Below are 22,805 nucleotides of genomic sequence, written 5' to 3'. Positions count from 1 at the left end.
TCGAAGCTTCCGCGGGCGAGAGTGGGCGTGGCCAAAAAGGTCTCACGAGGAATTGTTGACACAAAAGCAGTGAACAGCTCCAAGGACAAACTAATGCGTTTAGTTCATCCTGAGGCTTACTGTTAGAACTAATAATACTCATTAAAACAGTAAAAATTCTGGTCAGTTCCTTAAAGGGTTTCTTAATCAAAGACATAATTACCACAGCACTACATTTCCAAATTCATATACACGAGTCGGAAGTTTTTCAACGTGACCGTGACATAAGAATTTTGGCATATTCGACATTATATGTTTTTGGTTAAGAAGTGACGCGAACTCGATCGACTTCATCTGGACAAATTTCGACTTCGCTAATCGTTTTGCTTGTACCGTCGAGTCGCGAACATGCTGGTCTACTGCCCATATGTGCTGCATTGTCTGCCGTCTGTACGCTGTGCTCGCCCCAAAATATTGCTTTTCTATTCAAACAAATATATCACTCGCTGTATCTTAGACGTGTAATGTGACCGCGCACACACACACGCACAAAACTCTCTCTCCTGAATAACGTTTCAGTGATTGAAAAGCAATAGGACCTGCATATCACAGCGGAAGATGGGAAAAAAACCCAAGAAAAATACAAATAAAAGAAAGTAACAGGGAAGGTTTGGATACTCTCAGAAGAGTGGTGCTGAGAGATGATATTCTGACGGTGTGTGTTCGCATTCCGTGGTTGTACTAATTCCATGTTGTTTCGTGATCGTCAAAGCGGTCTGTTGAAATTTATGTTTGCTTTTCTCGTGGAAAGAAGATACAACCCGTCAAGGTCATCTTTTAATATTGTTCATTTTTAATATTAATTTTCCAATGTTTGAGATATCTTCCGTAACCATTACTCCTAGCACCCTGTCCCATAATGCTAGTCCTTTTTCACACCCTTACTTTTGCAATATCACGTTACCCTCAGCTCTTGTTCTTGTTATTTGGTTCTTCTTTGTGTTTTCTGTACTTGATTATATTCTTCGTTTAGTCAAATGTTTATTCTTTTATAGTTCATGTGTTATTTGTTTGTTTTCCTGTCCCTCGTATGCTGTCCATATTTCGTTCGTGTTCTTAAGTGCTAAGAGCATGCTCCTTAGGAGTGTGAGTATGCGCTTTACAAATTTTGCATTTATTATTATTAACATTACCTCGAGAACACCAGAGGAGGATTACTCCTTTTAAGTGCCCTTGTATATAGCATAAGTATATTTATAGTGTTTCTCAGGATGTTATCTTAAACTCTTGCATCTGTGGCGGCAGGATGTATTGAAGGGTATTTTCTACTCACTTCGCGCGGAAGATTCATTGCGGAGGGAATGGAGGATGTTGGGGGTGGGAAAAGGGGTTGATGGCGAGAAGGAAAGTGTTGCAAGGCTGCACCCCATCGTTTGCCCAAATGCAACCACCGAGTCGTGATGAAAGGGAAAGCAACCAGCATTATCTCCACATTAGATCAACATCGCATCATCCTGGCCAGTCTCTTGACACGTGAAGTGGCGCATCAGGCATCCGCTTAATTGTGGGGCACTACATCAAACTCCTTTTACGAACTCTAAATGTCATTTTCTGTCTTGTTTTTATTTTGAAACGGAAATGGCTCAAAATAGACGCTTAGAGCATGCTAAGTTGAATGTTAGGCGCTTTACGTTGATTTGATTTCTTGGCAGCGTGCAAGGATGGACAACCGATTCATTTTTTTTTTTTTTCTTGTAAACGGCAACTTGTTGCTGGTGTGTGTTGGACATAGAAATCTGTTTTCGTGGATGTGCGGGTTGGTGGAAAATGCGTTGAGTGAAGCTTTTGTAGGCTGAGCGCGCAGTAGCCGCCTGTCCGCCTACCCACAAGATCAATATGGGGAAGGCCTTTTTTACGACAAAGGGGAGCAACTAGATGACGTTTGTGCTGCACTGCCAGTGTGGCCTTGTCAACTATCGCCAAAGTTATGTCCCTTGGGACGCTACTCAGGGCTGCGGGACTGAGCTCCCGAAACAAATGTGATGATATTTTTGTCTGAGAGTTGTAGGGAGATAGTGAAAACTCGAACTCGTAACGAGGAACCGAGAGAGAGAGAGAGCAAAACAAAAGAAAAAAGGGACAGTGTAACCGACTATTACGTATTGATCTGTAAGAGTGTTTTTGTCTGGAAGTTTCAAAAGGACTAGTGTGTGTGTGATTTGTAAAAATGGACACTGAAAAAAAAATCCTCCTTATAAGAGGGGAATTCTCATACCATGATAGACTGAGCACAAGTCGTATTTAACTTTATGTATCTGCGTGATTTAATCCTAATAATGTACATAGATGAGAGCAGTAAAAACATCCTTGTTGGCCTTTGAAGATTTAGACCGCCATTTTTACAGCCATCAGTTAAATCTATGTCCTTCGTACAGTCGGGAGCTCCAGCATCAGACATGCTGGTGAGATGGCCTGACGTTGGCAAGAGGAGCGCAATAAAAATACAGCCTGGTCGACCCAGCGGAGTTGAAGATTGATCTCCGTGTCGGCCTGCCGTCTCGTTGGCGAGGGTTTTAATTGCCTGGAACATCGGATGGATGCTTTTAAACAAGGACTGATGACCAAACAGTTGGGTACAAAGGAGGGGTTGGAGGGTGGTGATAGTGGCGGTAGTGATGATGATGATGATGATGATGATGATGATGATGATGATGATGATATCCTTGCATAAATCGAGCAACACTCCCCTTTCGTTAGAATGGATTGCCTTGACATTGATCAACGGCAGTCGCTGAGATAATAACGATAAATAACCATTTACACTCGGGGAGCCAGATCATAGGGGGTTTAAAGATGTTTCATGTGTGATTTATATCTTGTACTGCAGATCGACCAGTCGTTTTTCATTGTAAATAAATAACCCAACACTTTCTTTCTATGCGCATAAAAAATTAACATGGATGGAGCTGGGTTTAGGTCACTTTTGCAGAATACTTTGTAGCTGGCAAAGCAGTTTCGTTTCATGACAAGCAGAAGTAGATCACGTCTTTGGACAGTGTGAAGCTCAGATAGAAAAGCGCACATCAAAGGGAGTGCCAGGTCACTGCATTTTGGGCTGCCCCAAGAGTATTTAAATGATTTAAAGCACCCAGGAAGAGCGAGCATGGAATAGAAATAGCTTAGACAGATAACACAAAATGGAGATTGTCTTCACATTTATCACTTTGTTGTTAAGATTGGTTCATACGAAAGCAATTCTGGGGATGGCTGACACCGCCACTTATCTTAGTCTACCGTTTCCATGGCAACGGTTCTTGGGAAATTGCTGCGACGCAGCAAGAAAGCGAGAGGCGGACAAAACGTGTCCCGAGCAGCACGAGGCGCGGAAACAGGACGCTTGGCGCAAGCGGAGCGAGGAAACAGGAAAAAGAACTCAGCCATCCTTGGAGCAGAACATTCCGCCATTTTGAAGCAGAATCGACAGGGCTCGCTCGCGGAGAGCCGAGGGAAAGATAATCGGAGAACTCAGAAGCGTCAAATTACTTGCACACCGGCAGGCCGCGATTCCACTGCCTCTAAGGCCTTGTCATTAGGAGCATCTTTTTTTTCCCCTTTGAAAGTATGGTAACTACTCAGCTACTTCTTTTCTCCTTTTATTCACCATTTTTTCTTTCTTTTTTTTTTTTTAGTCTATCAATTTGTTTGGTCTTCTGTCTGTCAGTCTGTTTTTTCATTTATTTGTTCTTCTGTTGGCAGTTTGTTTCTTCCTTCCTTCATTTGTCATTTCTTTTTTTTTACTTTCTCTCTGTTTTTTGTCCGTCTCTCAGTCTGTCTTTTTCATTTGTTCTTTCCATCTATCAGTTTGTCCTTCTTTCCTGCTTCCTTCAATTTTTCGTTGTGTTTTGCAGAAGCTTGTTTTTAGACAACGGAAAGGCCACCTTACACCTTAAACCTCACGACCCTTTTTTTCCTTTTTGACTGGGGGCAATGTTCACAGAACTGAGGTAATTTTTGTCGAAGCCTAAGGGTAAAGACGATGCTGCAGACATCTCTCATATACTCCTGCATTCACGCCCTGCCAATTTTCCTCCTGCTTGATTTGACAAAGAAGGAGGCTGGGTGAAGAATGAAGCCTTTGTCCAACAGCCTATTATTGATTAAAGGGCAGTAATTAGTACTCGTATTACCATCTTTTCTAACCTCCGCGCGTGAGAGTGCACCGAAGCGCCCGATCGCATGCGCGAGTGAATGTGCGGACTGATATCATTGCGAAAGAACGCGTTTTTCTGTTACTGTAAGATAACCATGGTACGCACCAACCTCCCTTTTGACTGAGAATAATCGGCGAGTTTTCTAAATAAGTTCTTTTTTGTGCACTTGTTTTCACGAGACACTTAAAATGCAGACATGAAATGGGAACGGTATGCTAAGTGATCGAGCGATAGGAATCGATGCAGCATAATGAAGGAGTATTTGCACTTGAAGTAGTGTCCATGAAGAAGATATGCTGCTTTGATGATGTAGAAAAAAAAACCGTTATGTAAGAAAGAGAAGCTTATAGAGCTGAACAGATGACAGACTCAGCTAATGGCTGACTGGAAATAGACATATTGTCTGTCTTAAGTCAGTTTGGTCAACTTTAATACATTATGCAGTCTAATACATTGCAATATATATATAATACAAATAATATAGTACATTGTACAGTATGCTTTTACATTTAATATGTAGTAATAATATTTATGAGGCTGAAGTGGTTCTGTCTCTCCTCATAATGGAGATGCTACATGCCTTCCGGTCAGGACTTAAAACTTCTCTCTTTCGGAAATATCTACTGTAATTGGTTTATCCTACTACTGTCTTTGAGTCCATCAATGTTCACTGTGCATGTGCATGATCTCGATGTCACACGGCATCATGACCTACTGCCCCTTGTATATCGTGCAACGCAATGAACTTGCTTCCATGTGGAGAAAATGCCCTATATAAATCCTGTTGTTGTTGTTGTTGTTGTTGTTGTTGTTGTAATAATAATAATAATATACCGCATCATCAGTGTCGACCTTTTCTGTCACAAGTCATCACACAAAATGATGTTATTGAAAGCGTGGTCGCTCTTGAACCTTATCTAGCACGGCTGAGCCTGGTGGTCGCTATAGCAACGCCTCCAGTGGTCAAATCTGAAAATTTTAGTCTCATTCAGGACCCATAAAAATCTCTAGAAAAAATCTGTGAAAGAAGGTCGCACAATCATAGATCTGCCATTCGCTGGATGTCGGCCACAAGCAGCTAAGAGATGCAACATGGCTTCCGTGATCGTGGGCGTGAGCTGCTGACCTTTTGAGTCTTCATTGCTGTGGGGAAGTGAGGGAGGCTTTGTTGGCACAATGGAACATGCAGCTATCCTTCAAGATTATGGTACTAGTGTCTCGAGTTCTGGCGCCAGACACTCCATGGTTCCGAGAATGGCCGGTGAATGTGCTGGCCTCGTGCTTTGCGCGTTTATTGGCTGGGAGGAGGTGACGTAAGATGGGGTTATGGAGACAGAGGTCAAGATTTCACGGCTGACAGCCTGATAGCAGTAATTTAACTTCCCCTCTACCCACGCCTTGTGACATAAAGCAGTCCGTAAGAGAATCACTGGATCGACAAGTGAACCAATCATTCTTGTCTGAAACACAGTGTACTTTACACGAATAATCTCGATTAGCAGAAAGGTTAAACGTATAATCATTATTTCCCTTATACCGCCTCTGTATTTAGTACCATAATCTCTGGAATATGTGTGACCTTTAGCTTTCTAATTATGTGAAAGAATTATTATTTAGTTTTGGACATGGGTTAACACACTTTGTTATAATTACTTTTTATGGGAAGTATTTATGTCGATGACTGACATTTTTGTGGTAATTTTGACAAAATGTCGTGTTCCAAATTTGTCATTTTTAGTTTTTGAAGTGGTAGCGGCTTGTTGACAAGCATCCGACGTTGTGATCCATCCAAAATGATTACGAAATGGTTACATCTTGAGTAATAAAAACCTCACGTGCCAGTGAATGATATCAATTAGTAATAAGTCAACACTGATCGAGTGATCGTGAATCGGAGTGCATGTCATTGTTTCTGCCTACAGTGGTGCATAGTCTGCACGCTGACATTGTGCTTGCAGTTAATAACAGTCTTTGAGATTGTCTAAAATAGCGCTGTTCCCGCGATAGGTCTGGTGGTTCAGTGTCCAGTTTTGTCTCTGTTAGAGGTCTTTTGGCAGAGGTCGAGTTGGCACATGATTGAGTTATGTGGTGACCGTGGAACCTACCTAATGGCTCGACCACTGTTGGTTTTGGAGACTTGGCAGGCTGCACGAATGGATAATAGCACGGAGACAGACAGAATACATGGGAGAAGGTTTTTCTTTGCTTAGTAACGGAATAGGCTTCAACTGACCTAGCAGACAAAAATAGACAGGGAAGTATCGATGCATACGCAGGGGCTGAGAGTTCATCCGCATGGGAGATGAACTGCGAATGGAGAGAGAAGAGGAATGAGAGGTGTGAAAAAAAATTCAGAGGTAGGGAGATGTGTAGGTTTATTTCCCCTGTCGCTGTTTTTCACAGACAGACCATTGATACCCGGATAAAGCAGAGAGGAGATGTGTACGAGGACGAGAAGACATGCAATAATATTGCCGCAGACGTGCCAGAGGTGTCAGGCAGAAACTGAATCGTTTGTTGGAAAAACAAGCTAGGCTCCGCCCCCACCTTTCAAGCTGATTAACGGTCATGGAGCGGGGGAGCAAGTATGGATGATGGAAGTGTCCCATGCCAGCGCAGAGCGCAACATCAGTTCCCGGGAGAAGCTTCTGTTGGGACACGCTGTAAACAAGTTGAAGTACCACAGAACATGTGTCCGTGCGGCCAGTTCTGCAGAGAGCAGGATCCCGGAAGCTGAGAAAGATGGACTAGGTGTCACTGTGGTGTACGTGGGGGGAACATGAAGGGAGCGGCACTCAGCCAGCATTTTTTTTTATTTATTGATCGCTTGTTAGAAAAAGAAAGGATCGGCTTTTAATTATAGTGCGCCCATACTGCTGGCATGGAAGCTTTCAGTGTTGTCAACATAAAGAGATAGCTGGCAAACGCAATTATCAAATTTTAAATATTGACCATGGCAACTAGCTCGCTCACATACACACGTTCACGTGCGCACACACACGCAACTGTCTCTTGTAAATCTGATACCAGTGCCATTGTTACATCAGGTATAGCTAGAAGTCAAAGGCCAGGACAACAGCATGTTGCTAGCCACTAACTCGTTACATGATAGTATTTATTATACGAGTATAACTGAGTACATGGCCGTGAACAAAGCTACCTAACGCCACAGCGCCATTCTGCCCACCCGGCTTCACACATCGGTTCTGTCCTTTTCCGCACGACCATCTTGCCAGCGAATTCCGGCGCTGAGTAGATGCAGCACAGTCGGTTCGCATGAATAACGCGATAAAAAGTTCAGAAGTCGAGGTGACAGTTCCAATGGTCTGCATTCCAGATGAATGGCAGTCCTGCTGACGTCACAGACAGTGGTACGCCGGGTGGCTGACATTAGGCTCTTGACGCCAGACAGTGCAAATAATTTCCCAGGGCAGACCTACGTCTCTTAAATTGGGAGAGGCTTCCCCTCCCCCAGATATGCACCTGCAAAATCAAACATATCTCTGTCAGAGCGAAGGAGCGAGTGAGAGCTGGTTGGAGGAAGCTGGAAGGAGGGATAGATGGAGTTGGTTTGCCGTATCTGAGAGGCATCGGTTTATTTTATAGACAGACCTTTGTGTCACAAATACTGCCATTGGATCTGAGCATGTGTCATTCTTAAGCTACTTTTTCGTGTTGGGTCAGGATTCCGATAAGTCTCTCTCACTCACACACACAATCTCTCACGTAAGTGTAGTAATATCACTTTTGGAGACTTGGACACAAGTTTACATTGTCGGGTGGGTCAGCTGAAACGACTCACAATGTTGTGACTGAATATGTCGCCGCCAGCACCTGTAACCGTTGCATAATGTAAGACCTATTCCTTTAAACATGGATTTTAAATATCTTGGCTTGAATTTTTTGCTAGCTTACGTCACACGAAACGAACGACATATTTAGACGGGTCTCAAACAAGTTTGGCTGCTAATTTTCATAATTTTTTAAAATGCAGATGTTTTCGATACCAGTAGCAACAGAATGTGTAAAGCATATGCCATAATTAAAACTACACCTCGAATTCTTACGCATTTTAAGAAAAATAGCAAGAAAAATAAGAGATCGAAATTAGGCTGTCATCTTGACCGCTTAAGTAGTGTTCACCTCGAATTAGGTAATCTGCCCAGTGTCTCACATTATAAACAACGGAAATGGAAAATGCTTAGCTTTTTCAAAAAAACAAAAAACAAAAAACAAAAAAAAAAAACAACAACCCACTAACAAGGGAGCCTTTAATTTCAGTATAGAGCACCTCAGTAAAGTACACCACGTCCCTGCAACTGTTAAACGTTAACTACGACAAAAATGCTCAGACCAGTTGTTACGAAATGACTCTTTTTGCAAATAATTGGATCTTCTTCTTAAACTTTCCACCCGCACTATTACCGCAGAATGTTAAAACGTGCGAAGAGCGTCTTATCACGTTAACGTGGCTTGAAGGATCAGTGGAGTGCAGTTTAAAAACGAAAGCGTTTTAATGTTCGTGTAAAAATCGGTGTAAGATAAGTTGCTAATGTCAGGGTAAAAATCAGTGCTGCATAATATTTTTTTTCCAACTCTGGGTGAACACACCCCTTTCGTTCTCTAGATACACGTCTCCAAACATTACCAAGCACAAGTGAAGGTGGAACAGCATAGATGTCAGGATCATACATGGATACAGTTAGGCAAGATACATTAAGAGAGCTGGGACTACGTGTTAATTAGGATTGTCATTGTAGAAACGTGATATCATGATTTGACAAGTGATTTTTTGTAGACATGTATCTCGAAACGGAAGAGGTACATTGCTTACCCCGATTTTGTGTAAACTGTATCTTTCACTGAGTTTCAAGTAGTTATTAGGAAAACAAATTTTATCATAGTAATCCTTTAAGGAGGATGCCGCTGAGTGTATATTGACGAGTTACAAGCGTACACATGCACACTGGTCTTACTGTGAAAGCAAGGGTATTGTCATCGTAAAGTCAAAGTCTCGTGGTTGCAGAATTAATTCACATATAGACCACACAGGAGACCCGTACCATACCTTTCCTTCTATTCCTTCTCAACCTCTTGCTTTTGCGGGCAGCGTTGAGCGTGGCCCGGAGTATTGCATAACATCCAAGTTTGATTTCATGCCTTGCTCTTGACTGATTGCCTGTCACCTGTACAGTGAGGATTGGCTGTCCGGGTTCACATCTCTCAGGCTTGCTGTTCTTTCTTCGTGTGACATCTGCTTACAGGCTGGCTGCTTTGCCGTGATATCGCCTTAGTAGTTGATGGCTTGGAGTAAAACACCAATTTTGACTGATTATGCATTCATTAAAAAGAGTAGTGCAGCGCTTGTTATTTTAGCTACACTCTCTGCTTTACTTGAAGACAAAATTAGTATATATATATATGTGTGTGATAAGAAGTGGTGGCGGAAGAGTTTGTAAGAGCTAGCGGGTGTACAAACATTTGGTCGAAAACGTAAATAATACAAAAATGCATTTATAGTTTTCTTTTTAAAACAAAAAAAAAAAAAAAAAAAGGTTGGAATATGTGGAAACGGAATGACCGCAGATTTTGTTCGCAAAAAGTATTGGGCGATAAACTATCGACAAGAGAAATATTGTTGCGAGCCGTCGAGCTGTGTCGAACTGCGGTCACGTTCAACTCTGCTTTCTATCAATGCACTCGCAACGACTGCAGAAATAAGGTGAATCACTGTAATAATTATGATATAATCTCCACACACTCTTGAACTGCTGGCGCTTGGAAATGAGCACCCTTCAGCATCTAGTCCCCAAATCGTGGTGCAAGAGGCAGAATTTGTGGTTTTATATGCATATTAGCGCTGTTATTAATGTCGTTAAAACGATGATTTTCCTCTCCTTCTTCTATTGCCACCCCCTTGTTTTTCACGCGCACTCGCGCGCGCACACATTTCGACTGTTCCGATTGATTTAGCTTCGTTTCGCCTTTTTGCTCTCTGGGTGTCCCCGGTAGCTCTCTTACTCTGTGCCTCTCTAGCTTCTCCCGGAGTTTTGTTTACTCTGTTCTCGGATTTTCGGGCGATCCGGTGGCGCAACGATACAGTGAAGATTATCTGTCCTGGGTTCAGATCTCGTCTCAGGGACGCTGCTCTTTCGAGCATGTGGCCCCTGTTTCCAGGACGACTTACTTTGCCGTCATATAGAGTAAGTTGCTAACGGTGTAAAACACCATTTCATCCTCCCAGTTTTTTTTCTCTCACTCTTTTTTGTCTTTTCCTCATTCATTCATTTTTCCATTCACTGCAAGTTCGTGTTGTCTACTGTTGTCGCAGTCTTTTAAGGAAATGTATTCAGTGGCGTAGGAACCAGGGGGGCAGCGGGGGCAGCCGCCCCCCAAGGAAATACTATCCTTTTGCCCCTATTTGAGACGTAATTCCTCACAAAGAGCAAAGAACAGAAGAAAGTAGGAACGTAGAGGGAGACGTCGTCACCGTGCGAGTGCGAAGCCGTTTCACTGTCAGCAGGCCCCCCCAACGCCGAACATCTTCCTACGCCACTGTATTTAAAACAGAAAGTAATGTAGTCGTACACGTTACGTGAAGAGCTGCTGACAAACTAGCTACCACATTAAGTAAACAAATGAACAAACAAACAAGGAAAGCCACAATTTTTTGAAAGTTCTCATTATGTTTTAAAATCTTTTATGCGAGAAAGCATAGATTAAAACAAACAGAAAACCTAAAAACGAATTAACATTTCGTATAACAATGCTTGCAAAGAAGCGGTATCACACAGTTGTGCAATGTTTAAGGAATTACACCGGATAGGAATGAACGACCATTGGAGTGTGAGACACTATACACTGTACTGCTAAATATAAATCCCCAACAAACTTTTTTCATCATGCTGGCGGTGCTTGTCACTAATATTTTTTTTAACCATTATTTATCATTGGCAACATTCAGACTGGATATAAACTTTATGTTCTTTATCATGATGGGCTCCAGATATCAGGCCAACATATCAACACGTCTTTTCAACACTATACACGAATGCGATATCCGGAATATCTGTATCGTTTTTGTTCTTTTGAGGAACTGCCTTCAAAGATCATTTTTTGTGTGCGTGAGTGATAGAGCAGTAGAGAGAAAGAGAGGGTGCTTGGAGAGTCAGACAAACAGCCAGCCAGAGACTCAGTATCCATCACCTAAACCTCATCACTGGCTGGCACTGTCTCCTGTCTGGGCCGAGGTGATATCTAGTGTTCACGTGACAAACTAAGTACACTTGAAACATTTTCTGTCACTTTTTGTACTAATCGTATGTGACAGTACAGTTTCCGACTGTCCAGCCATCTTTTTATACTTGACACAATGCTCGCACTTGTCAAATGTCCTGCCGTTATTGTAAACTTTCAGCCATTGTACCATCGTCGTACTCCTGACACACTCTTCTTGATTACTGAGTTCGATTGTTATTTTTCACACTGCGGGTCCCAGGCACACAAGACTGTCACCAACAATGACAGTTTGCCAACACATGGGCTAAAGAGTGTCGTCATTCATTTCCCGCCCTTCAGATTCTCTACAGAATATCGGTGAGATGATAGGGAGATCGATTGCTGTGCTTGTGAGTGGGCGTGTGGGCATGAAGGAGAACTTTGAGAAGCATCCTGTTGGTTTCGGCGCCAGGTACAGGTGTTGAAATAGCCAGGCCTACAGTGGGGCACAGGTGCAGATGATCGAGCAGCTAGACTGAGGGCGAGGTGCAGTATACAGGTTCTAGAACTGCCAGGTGCAGATATACTTAGCCGTTTCCTTATCTCCGTCGTTGTGTTGTATTGGCAGGAAGCATGGGTCTGGAATATGATGGATTCGGGCTTGATGAACATCATCAGTCTCTGTCGAATTTTGACTGCAGAAGACTCATATATACTTCGCGTTAGCTGGAGATATGGGCCAGTCTAGCATTCTGGTGAATCTTTGACTTCTCCAGCACTCGCTTTTTGTTATCTCATCTTTCATTCTTCTTCATAACGCACTCAGTTCATGACCTCACTTTGTGTATAGTGAAAAAACCAGAGAGTTTAGTCTGTTATTTTATATTACTATAAATCAGATGATGTGTATTGAACTGAGTAACGAACGACCAAACAAACGAATGTACGAACTAACTAGGTACCTTGCTAGCTAGCTATTTTTGTGAAAAGTCACAAAAGGACACAGACGTCATGGATGTTACACGTGAAGTGCATCTGTTCCACAGCCTGGGTTCTGGCTGCTGACAGAAACGTGCACGACAAATTTCAAGAACAATAACATAATGAAAACATGTCGTGATAGCTGAAATGTCATTATTGTTAACATGTGTCGGCAGATATCTGACGGCCTTCGTTTTAACAAGCCTCATTCAGCATCAATTGTTTCCTTTGACTGCTGAAGTATAAAAATAGCGCTGTACATTTTCCTTTCAGTTCTCAGGAAAAGTGAGCTTGCGACCTTCTGAACTTGTCATTGTGCAATGTCTAAGCTGGAGGCGCCATTCTACAGAGGTGAACTGATAAGATTCATGGGCCCGGTGGAGCTCTTTGTCTGCAGCTAGTGGGTGGGAGGCTTTCACGTGGGTCGTTTAACTGTACTCTTTTTAAAAAAACTTTTTATCGTAGCCCAGCGTTGAAAGTGGCTAAACCCCTTATGCATTTACAATCTGCACACTTCAGAGACATATTGATGGTGTCCTGGTACAGAGCTAAATAATCTGCTCTCGTTTTCTCGTGCTCTCCTTCCTGAGCCGACTAACGTGACAGAACGTGACAGTGTAAGGGTCGTGACCACGGCTTTCACCGGACACTCGATATGTTTGGTGGAAGATATTTCGCAAATGCTCTGGTGACGTAGGCTCATTTTGATAATTTTACAACAAGAAGACATTGCTTTGATATAAAATGAAGTCTTATTTTCAGTCGAACTCTCGGTGGTTGCATATATTTTCTTATGCGTATACTTTTTTCGCAATTTCTTCCACCTCTGGCAGCTTAAAAATACGTTAGCAGTAGTGGATTGTATATGACATGATGAAATCTCAGTACCTACTGAAGTAGGGGAAAGGCAGAAGTAAAAAAAAAAAATAGAGAGAGAGAGAGAAAACGTTTCTGGGGCAATATGAGTGTTTTACCTAATTAAAACAGTACATCGTAACTACTGGTCATTAATCTAACAATCGCATATATTACTAAATAATCGATTTATAGACGGCGCAGTATAAATCATTTGTCTACTTCGAAAGAAAGTTTACGAGAGACAAAAGTAGAAAACAACCGACAAACACTGAGTTTAACAGTACATTCCATCGTCTGACCAGCATTGTGTTCCACTACAAAACCTATTCACCGAGTACAGGTCTTGTATAAAGACCTCGAAATTTTACATTTGTACGAGGCTAACACCTTTTTACAGACTAGACATCCCATTCAGAAATGTGTTGACACTACACCACACCTCAATACAAAAGTCACTCAACTAATCTACCATATCCTGAAAGGAGACAAATCTGAATTAAAGCTGTTTCCACGGACAATAGAGCGCCTAACTAGAATTTCTGTCTTTGACATGCGCTGACATTCTAGAAAGAAAAGAACTTGACTTGTTTACTTAGAGACTGTAGTCATACTATTAACTAAAACCCCATGAACTAAGAAATGATGGGTTTCATAAAGTGTTTCAACAAAACCAGCTACTACCCAATCACCTATCACAAACACAACTGATCCTTATGTGGAAGTGAGTACCACCGCAGTACAAGCAGGCGTGGAGGCTGGGCTGACGTCACACTTTTCTCTCCCGCATGGTGCACGTGCAGCACAAAGGCGAAGAAGACAGTCGTCTTGCTTCATGTGAAAAGGTCATGTGTTCTGTTTTACTACTTGTACGGAAATTGGAACTGACAGTCACGTGACGCTAAGAATAAATCCGTAGACAGGGAAAATCTGATCTCACTCACATACGACTCTTCCGAGCATGGAACCTCAAGGTCGCATAAGTATTTTAATCTTCTCAAGGCCTTAACAGCTGCCGTTTCTCTCAGGCTAGAAGCAACATTCATGGGCAAGGGATCCTTTTTACCCGAATCCTGCTCACCCTATCCACCTCACCAAGCTCTAGAGGAAGCCTTGTCTCACACTTGAAGCAAAAGTTGAGAGTTGTTTCCCCTGAATCCCTGCTACAAACCCGTACGGCAGTGTTTTGTAGAGAGTGGTTCCGACACAGCAAGTGCGTGTTGAGTTACACGATAGCGAAAACGGAAGCGAACGCTATAACACGGTCACTTTTTCATCGCTACCAGTCTCATCGTCGGTGCCGTCAGCGACGACGAGAGGCGCGGAGAGTGCGGCGATGCCGGGGCGGCTGACAATGGCCGAGGCCACGTCGTAACCCCCTTCGGCTCCTCCTCCTCCGTGTTGTTGTTGATTTTGTTTTTCTTGCTGTTGCGGCTGTTCCACAGTTTCTTGGTGGTGGTGGAGAAGCGCCGCAAGATGGCCAGCCCCACGTACAGTCCTGGAATGGTGAACATGACCCAGATGGGAACGGTGGAAGCCAGATCCGCATCCGGCTGCTGTAAGGAGAAGCGCAGGGCAGCCAGCACAGTGAGACAGTTGAGGCTGGACGTCTCCAAGGCGATGGTCTTCATGAAGGCCGTCTTCTGACGACACAGCAGCGGCAGCGCGAAGCCTAACACAAAGCCGCTGAGCGGGAGAAGAACTGCGCCCATCACCTCGAAGCGGTCGATCTCCTCGAAAACGTACATGTTGATGTAGACACCGAGGGTGATGTAGAGGATGGAGGCCAGCAGGAGGAAGGGTTTGATGATCCAGGTCAAGATGGCGTCTGCCACAACGGGCCGGAAGCGGTTAATGACCAGCCCCGTGGCGTAGGCGAAGAAGATGGAGGCCAGCCAGATCTCGAAGTTGTAGATTGGGATGACGCGAGGGCTGAGGATGGCGGTGGGGTCTGCCTGGAAGTACTGGCCTAGCACGAAGATCCACAGCGGGGCTGTCCCTGTGACAGAGCAACACCAACACTTTAGACACAGACGTCTATAAGGAGTTAATAAACACGCACATGTCCTCTCTCTCTTTCTCTGTGTTATGAAATCGTTTTCCGAGGATACTTGTCCATTTGTTCGGCATCTAAGCAGAGTCTATAATTCTAAGTCTTTGTGCCTCCCTCCGTCTCTCTCTCTGTTGGTCCGAAGAAAGTGAATTAGCTCAGTTACTGACACAGCCTCTCTTCTGAACACGAAAGTCATCGAGGGTCTACCCAAAATAAAATCTAGGTAAAGCGGCAGGACTGGACGAAGTGCTAATATTTAAAACATTCCGGGGGATAGCACAATTCCCTTGTCAAAATATTTTAACAAATTATTTAAATTATTTCTGTGCGCTAAGGATGCGTAGCGAGCTAATAAACGACAAGAGGAATTCCGTTCTCTCTTGTTTTACATAGTGTGAAACAAGAACTAAAAAAGTATACTGCAATCGCTGAGAACAAGACCATGAAATAAGTATTATGTGTGGCTGTGTGCTGAGTCTGTATCGCATAATTTTAATGATTATCGCCAGATCACATGTGTCATTTCATCCCCAATCCCCTCCTCTCTGTAAGAACCGTTATGTGTTCTCTAAACGCCTGCTGTCTCTGAATATAAACCGAAAATCTGTGGCTAACACGTGACTTTCTAGCGAACACTTTGGCGTGACGTCAGTCAGCCCGCGCGCCATGTCTGATCATCTGCACGTGCTGTCTGGAAGGTGTTCATAGTTTCCGTTATGCCACTGATTAGAACAATGGCTACTTCGTTACGAAAATGTCACTGGCAGACAGCTTTTGCTAACTGAACTCTGCGTGGCACGAATCTTGTGCACATGTCGACTGTATTTGGTGCCAATGATGACAGAACAAACGACTGCTTGTTGGTTTGCCGACAAGCATTCTGGGACTGGATACACATCCCAACAGTCAGTTAAAATGATTACAAAATATCAGCAGTACAGCAGGACAGTAGCAGTCCTGCTTTAGCATCCAGTTAGAACAACTGAATACCCGGCCTCTTATTAGTTTTTGCCTACGCTTGCGGCGTGTTAGTTACATGGTTAGGTGTTGATTAGCAAATATTTACTTCAGAAGCAGACAGAAAGGAGGAAAAATGATTACACAGGACAGTGTGTCAGGCGAGCAAACGTTTGGTGGTGATGTAGTATTGTGACATATTGTATCGTATTGTAAGCTCTTGTCGTCACTTTCTGGGCGGTCCGGTGGGCCAACGGTTAGCGTCTGTCCCCAATACAGTGAGGGTTGGCTGTCCTGGGTTCAGCTTTCATCTCGGGCACGCTGTTCTTTCTCTGCATGTGGCATCTATTTACAGAGCTGAGTGCCTTGCCGTGATATAGTTGCTGGCTCGACATAAAACACCAATTTCCTCCTCCTCCTGTCCTCTCTAACTTCTCGTCATTTATCGTCTGTGTCACGTGCCTCTCTCGGCGGGTCTTTTGCTTTCGGGAAGCAAAGAGAGAGAGAGAATGTGCCTTTCGGCTTATTAGATTGGTAGTTGTAACAGCTGTAGTGACGCACCAAACATGTGCCACTGATTTTGGTGTGAACATAAAACATCATACTGTCTCATTGACTGTGCGCGGTGTTTCAGCTGCCATGCTGTACACATCCCAAGACCCAGCCCGTAGTGGAACGAGAGATGGCGAGGCTTGGGCAGCAGCACTAGTATTGATTGCAAAGAGGGAGAAGGAGGTGACGGATATAGTCAGGCACTTACAGCATCTCTGCAGGCACCTCATACAATTCATTCGCCACGTTAGTGGTCGCAGGGTAAAACATCATGGAAAATGAAAGGGCATGCTTTTCATCTCACACATCACTGTTCTTGCTGCGTCAGCACTGCACCTATATGCAGACAGAACAGTCTGCATTTCAGATCCTTAGGAGAGGGGGTGTGTGAGGTCAAGACAGAAGTGTGAGCAGGACGAGAGTTTTCATGGCGGACAGCAGAAATTCGATTCAGAAATGCGAGTCGGGACAAAAGAAATGCGTGTTGTAGAATTAGGGAATTGGGTGACGTGCAAACTTCTGTCTTGCTTGTCTGTGGTTTCGTGACCACCCGGGGTGAAGTTTTTAGCCTGACTTTGGCATCTCTTATCGTTTTTTGGTGTCTTCTGAAATGGATGCTTAGTTAGGTACTGTTTGGAAGCGGAAAAGACGTAAGTCAAGAGAGGATGGAGCAATTCGACTCTGAGGACCAACAAGTGTATTTGTGACTAAGGAATCAATTACAAGCCCTCGGCCCTGGTCCTAAAACCCATTCCCCAGACGAAATATGAAGAAACGATGCAATCACAGACACGCCGGCTAGCCAGCGAGAGATTTTATGTAGACCAGACTGTAGCCCAAGGCTTAACATTGTGAACAACACATTTTCAATAATTCATCGAGTTCACATCATTATCGTAAATTAACACAGAAACATACAGTTGTATCTCCCTGTCGGCTCGTAATACCTTCTAGACAGCCATTATGATTTGCGTGGTCGGGAGAGACTGAGCTGCTAGCTGGATGTGTATATCGATAGGAAAGAAAAGAAATCGACAGTCAAGGACAAGAAGGAGAAATAGGAGAAACTTTTCTAGGAGAATGTTTTCAATTTGTTTTATTACTGCGCCACGAAACCTGCCTGCATACATTTTGAGGGGCGTTAGGTCCCGTTCTCAGCCGTCTGGTCCAGATTAAGGTTCGAAAGACACTGGCTTTGTTAAACTTTGTTAAAAAGGAGACTTTTTTTTTTCTCCTCAAACACCCAGACGTGGATATCGATTACTTTTCACAGAAAGGCTGATAGATGCTCATGTCAGTATTGAGGTTCACGAACCGCTACACGGAGCGCTGAATTGATTTTACCGCAAAGAGGTGAGATGCCCCGCTTTGCACAACCCCTACCATTATCACCATCATCGCCGTCATCACAAACCATCACCACCACTGTCACGTCCTTTCACACAGTGTAACTACACTCACGAATTTCTGTAAGAATTGAAAGGGGGAGGGGCGTCGAGGAAGGAAAACCCTCACTTACCCAACATGGCCACAACGCTGATGAGGTTCATGGTGAGGCTGAGAGGGATGTCAGCGTCGCCGATGATGACGGCGATGTGTCCCAGTCCACCACCAGGGACACACGCCACACACAGCAGTCCAAAACGAGCGTCCTTTTTAAGTGGTAAGACCATTGCCAGCCCGAACGCCACCTGTAACCCGCACCACAGATCAAGTTAGCTGTTACTGTTGCACAGTTCTCGCATGTTCCTTCCGTCATATGGCACGGTTGTTCACCAGATGGATTGCTGCTGGACACAATCCTGCTATTGTCACAAAAGCGTGTGCATGAATACATTGAGTATATATGCCAACCAGCACCGCAACAAGAACATCAACAACGATAAGATGAGGATGACAAACCCTATCTTATTTTTTCAATGTAAGTAATAAATCGTGGAATAAAGACCACTGACTAGTTCGCTGAATGTTTAGCGTGTCGCTGTGGGAAGTATATATCATCATCAACAACAACAACAACAACAACAACAACAACAACAACAACAACAACAACAACAACAACGACGACGACGCTTCATCTTTAGTCCTTTCCTTTCCTCCGTAGATGATACCTCTTGGTTTCCTTTCGATCGAGCTTCGATCTCGAAAGTTTTCCAGAAGCAGTCCGAGGAATCTGAGAGAGAGAGAATTGACAGTGCAGCGGTGACTCACACAAACAGAACTCTCGTGGAGCGGTATGTATCAGATAGTTATGTCCTTGATTCAAGAGATGCCAGGATAGTGGCGAGCACCCAATATACAGTACTCCCAATGGAGCACACGTGCGTGCATGCCCGTGCTCTCTTGTGTTTCTAGTAAGTGTACTTGCATAAATAATCGTATAGCGCGGTGGTTGTGCAGTCTCCACGTTCACCCTTTTGACGATGTGCACAGTATTATGTCAGAAGCTTACATGGGCCAGTTGCACAACATATTTCTAATTTTAAGTACTTTTAGGGCTTAGGTCTATTCAGATAATCAGCTTTATAGAAACAGTTCACAAAGTAATTTTAGATTTTTTTTAAAACAAGTTGTTTAAGCCAAACTTCTCGTTCCCATCAGTACACTTCTATTGCATAAGAACGATTTTAAAATAAAATTTGATTTTTTTTAGAACAGTCTTCAATTTTAGGCAATGTTTTAAAATCAATGTGTTGGTCAGTCAGTTCCATTAAAAAAAACCAGCCATAAGCGAGGAGTGAGAAGAGGGGTTTTACATTTTTTTCTTTTGTAGAAGAAAAGAGCATTATACATATCGGATTTGAAGTTTGGAAAGTGTTAGTAGAACGTGGCTAAAAGTGGTTTTGTCAGCTGCTCAGCTTCTGCTTCCGGTGTTTCCATCTCTTAGGCTACTTTCACACACACAGAGCGAGAGAAAAAGAGATCGCGGTCCAAATGAGGTTAAAGAAAAACGAGTAAGGGATATTTGTGGGTTATTTGTGCAGACGAACTTGTTTGAAATGAAGTTTCAAGTCATAATACTTGTAAATTTCTGTTGTCACTATCCGACCTTCCGGTGTCCACTTCGTCTCATGGTTAACGAATTAGTTTTAGCACGAAATTGAATTCTTGGACTGCTTGCAGACGACTTTTTCCAGTTAGCTACTAAAACGAGGCTGGTGTATACAAGGCTTCCGGTTTAGTCACATTCATTGTTTAGGCTCGCCGAGACTAACAGCGGAGAACTTCGCATTGGTCTTGGCAGACAGCAATCCACCTATACATGTCCGTGATTTTAGTTATCAGCTTATTCCAAGACGGTGCGCTTGGACTGTCTATTATTTCAACCTCAGTTTTCTATAGAATTTGGTGACCTTCTCGTGGCGTAGATGTTTGCTTAGTCAACATATTCACACATATTTATCTTATTACAACAAATAGCAAACTCACGGATGACTTACAGATGAACTTCTCTGTAGCAGAGCTTGTCGAAGTTGCCGTAGTTTTTGATTCGTCAGGTGAAAGTATCGAGGCGTGATAGTGGAATTGTGTCTTCTCGAGGGCACTAGTTGTTGAGGGGTCGGAAGTTGTCGTGGTGGTGTTATCATGAACGTTGGCTGTCGTTAGAAGGGTGTTTGTTAACTGTTGTTATGAGGGCGAAGAAAGGCGGCAATTGTTCTTCGCTTAATTATTTTTCTAGTGTTAACGAAAGTAGCGAATCTTCCGTGTTGGAGCGTGTCGCCTGTGCTTACCCACCATTAATGTCTAGAACTAAAATATTATTATGAATCAATGTGAACTGTGAGCCTAGAGAGATAATTCTCCATTACTCTATTTTATATGCGGCATGCTTTGGGGAATATAGTTTTTATTGTTTTATGTCATATAGTCGGGTTGATCGCAGAACGATACGTGATATCTTCCTAGCAATGACTGGAACACAGACCCACGTGCAGCGTGACAGTCACGGATTATTATTTCTGTGGTTTATGCTTAAATGATGTGTATACAAAGAGAGAGCGGAGGGAGAGAGAGCAGTTATAAATTGGTAACGTTTTAGAAACTTAATTACCAAGGAAAGTAATTGCCAAAAAACCGACTCTTCACCAAGATAATTGTCAAGAAAAGTATTTCAGAAACCTGACGCTTTTAATTAGATGAGATACGCCAGGCCAAGTTATTTGAGTAAAGGTCTAGCTAGTTCGTTTACTGCTGTCAGCCTCTATTTCATGCTGTCAGTCTGTATTTTCAGGCACCGAAGGACCTCGGCAGTCAATCCAAACAGATCGCCCTTGTTATTACATCAAGATCCATATGGTCTTGGGCGCGATTTTATTGTAACCTCTGCCCTTTGCGCGGCCCAGCTGTTCGTGTATGCACTATACGATGAACCTCGCACATCTGTGCGCATTAGACCCAGGTCCTGAGGCCAGAGGCTGGCTATGCATGGAATCTGTCTCAGTACAGTTAATCCGAGCCTTGAAGCTTTCTCAAGGTACTTGAAAGCTGGCTTATGTGGGATCAGGAGAGTAAATCTGTATCTTGGAGCTAACTTTCTTAGAGTGCACGAAAGCCGACTAATTTGCTCAGCGCAGTAAATTTTGGTTCTGGGGTTAACTTCCTCAGGGTGCCAGGAAGCTGCTAAAGTAGTCTCACTACAGTAAAGCTGGGTCTTGGGGCTAACTTTTTCAGGGTGCATGAAAGCTGACTAATATAGCGCCAGTTTAGTGCAGTTATCTTTTCTCTACTGTCCGAGCTCTTTTAGTGGCCTGGGAAGAACCACCAGCCTCTCTTTCCCCTCCCTTCTGTATCCAACGCTCAATTTTCTATCGAACCACACGGTCGAAAAACTGTTATCTCACCAATATGTTTAAAAACAATAATCTCCCTTGGTTGATATGCCGGTGGTATTTAAAGAAATGAAAAAAAAAATTAGATGAAAGCTGATAGGAGAAAAGCATGCATGTTGAGTTTATCGTGTTCTTATGCAATGGGGATATCAGGCGTGTGCCGCGACAAGATAAGTTCTGGCAAGACTTAATGCTATGTGCTTACACCTGCAGACATCGGGTCTTCTCTCACTTGCGATATACAGGTACCCCAGAAAAATGTCTGCACGTCACCGGTAAAGCACTGCGCACACGACGAGACAGCATACAGGGCCTTTACTAATGAGAGAGAGAGGACTACCCTGTCCTGGTAGACTGCATCGACAGAAGTATAAAGTGTCTATTAGACCAATGATGTAGATGAAGATGTAAAGACTTCTTGTTTAGATGGCTGATCAAGTCAAACGTTGATCGATATTAGTACTGGTGATGCTGTTGCAGACACAGAAAATAACTGTGTCTAGTTGTGGGTAAAAGTGCAACATTTATGGTAAATTTGTACGACGTACCTAGACTTCAAAGGGCCGTAACTGTGGGCTAAAGGTACACAGCTACCTCCGATGCTTGCTTTATCGGAGTCAGTACCAAGGATGTACAGATGTCTGCCTATCCCTTTCGTTTTCTCAAGGGCTGTTCTCAAACAGGCAAACCTTTTCAGTTCCCCAAATTTCCCTTTGAACTTTGCAAACAAGACTGAACTTAGTTCAGCATGTTGACCAAAGCTCCCTTATCCAAAATACTGACCCTAAATCATTGCTTTCCTGTGACCTTATCACACAACTTTGCCATATCATGGTCAAATGTTCGACGATCTGTGTCCATTTGTGAAGGACTTTAAGCGCCAGTCAGAAATCACAAATAAGTTTGTGCTGAGGCACACCAATGAGTTCGCATAGTAAACATCGAATTTTTACAGTTAATACGCGTTTTGTTTTAAACAGAAGTGTAGAGAAAATTATTTCACTTGAAAGAAGAAGTGTGTATAGACAGTGAGCATTCGACCAACGATGTGCTGATCAGCAATAACCCATACCCCGAAAACGCACTTGGTTCGCTGAGATTTTCTGGATCACGTGACCTGGGTTTGGTATCTGCTTGTCTTCTCAATTTGACCCCCTTCTTTGGTAGAGA

General features: G+C 43.3%; 2 protein-coding genes across 4 annotated transcripts in view; one reads left to right on the top strand and one right to left on the bottom strand.

The window, feature by feature from the left end:
* Positions 1–22,805, top strand: part of LOC112573549 (trafficking protein particle complex subunit 13-like) — an 85,926-nt gene that overhangs the window by 1,874 nt on the left and 61,247 nt on the right. The gene's annotated exons all lie outside the window — the stretch shown is intronic.
* LOC112573548 overlaps positions 12,940–22,805 on the bottom strand; it is a 29,141-nt gene continuing 19,275 nt past the window's right edge. For both annotated transcript variants that reach the window (XM_025254029.1, XM_025254028.1), the window contains 2 exons: positions 18,326–18,497; positions 12,940–15,243 (listed from right to left, as the gene is read on the bottom strand). In XM_025254029.1, coding sequence (XP_025109814.1) covers positions 14,510–15,243; positions 18,326–18,497 — 906 coding nt within the window. In that variant the 3' untranslated portion in view covers positions 12,940–14,509. The remainder of the gene's footprint in view (positions 15,244–18,325; positions 18,498–22,805) is intronic.

This window comes from Pomacea canaliculata, linkage group LG10, assembly GCF_003073045.1.
Source record: "Pomacea canaliculata isolate SZHN2017 linkage group LG10, ASM307304v1, whole genome shotgun sequence".
NCBI lineage: Eukaryota > Metazoa > Mollusca > Gastropoda > Architaenioglossa > Ampullariidae > Pomacea > Pomacea canaliculata.
Note: the sequence above shows the minus strand (reverse complement) of the source record. Positions and strands in the feature narration are given on the sequence as shown.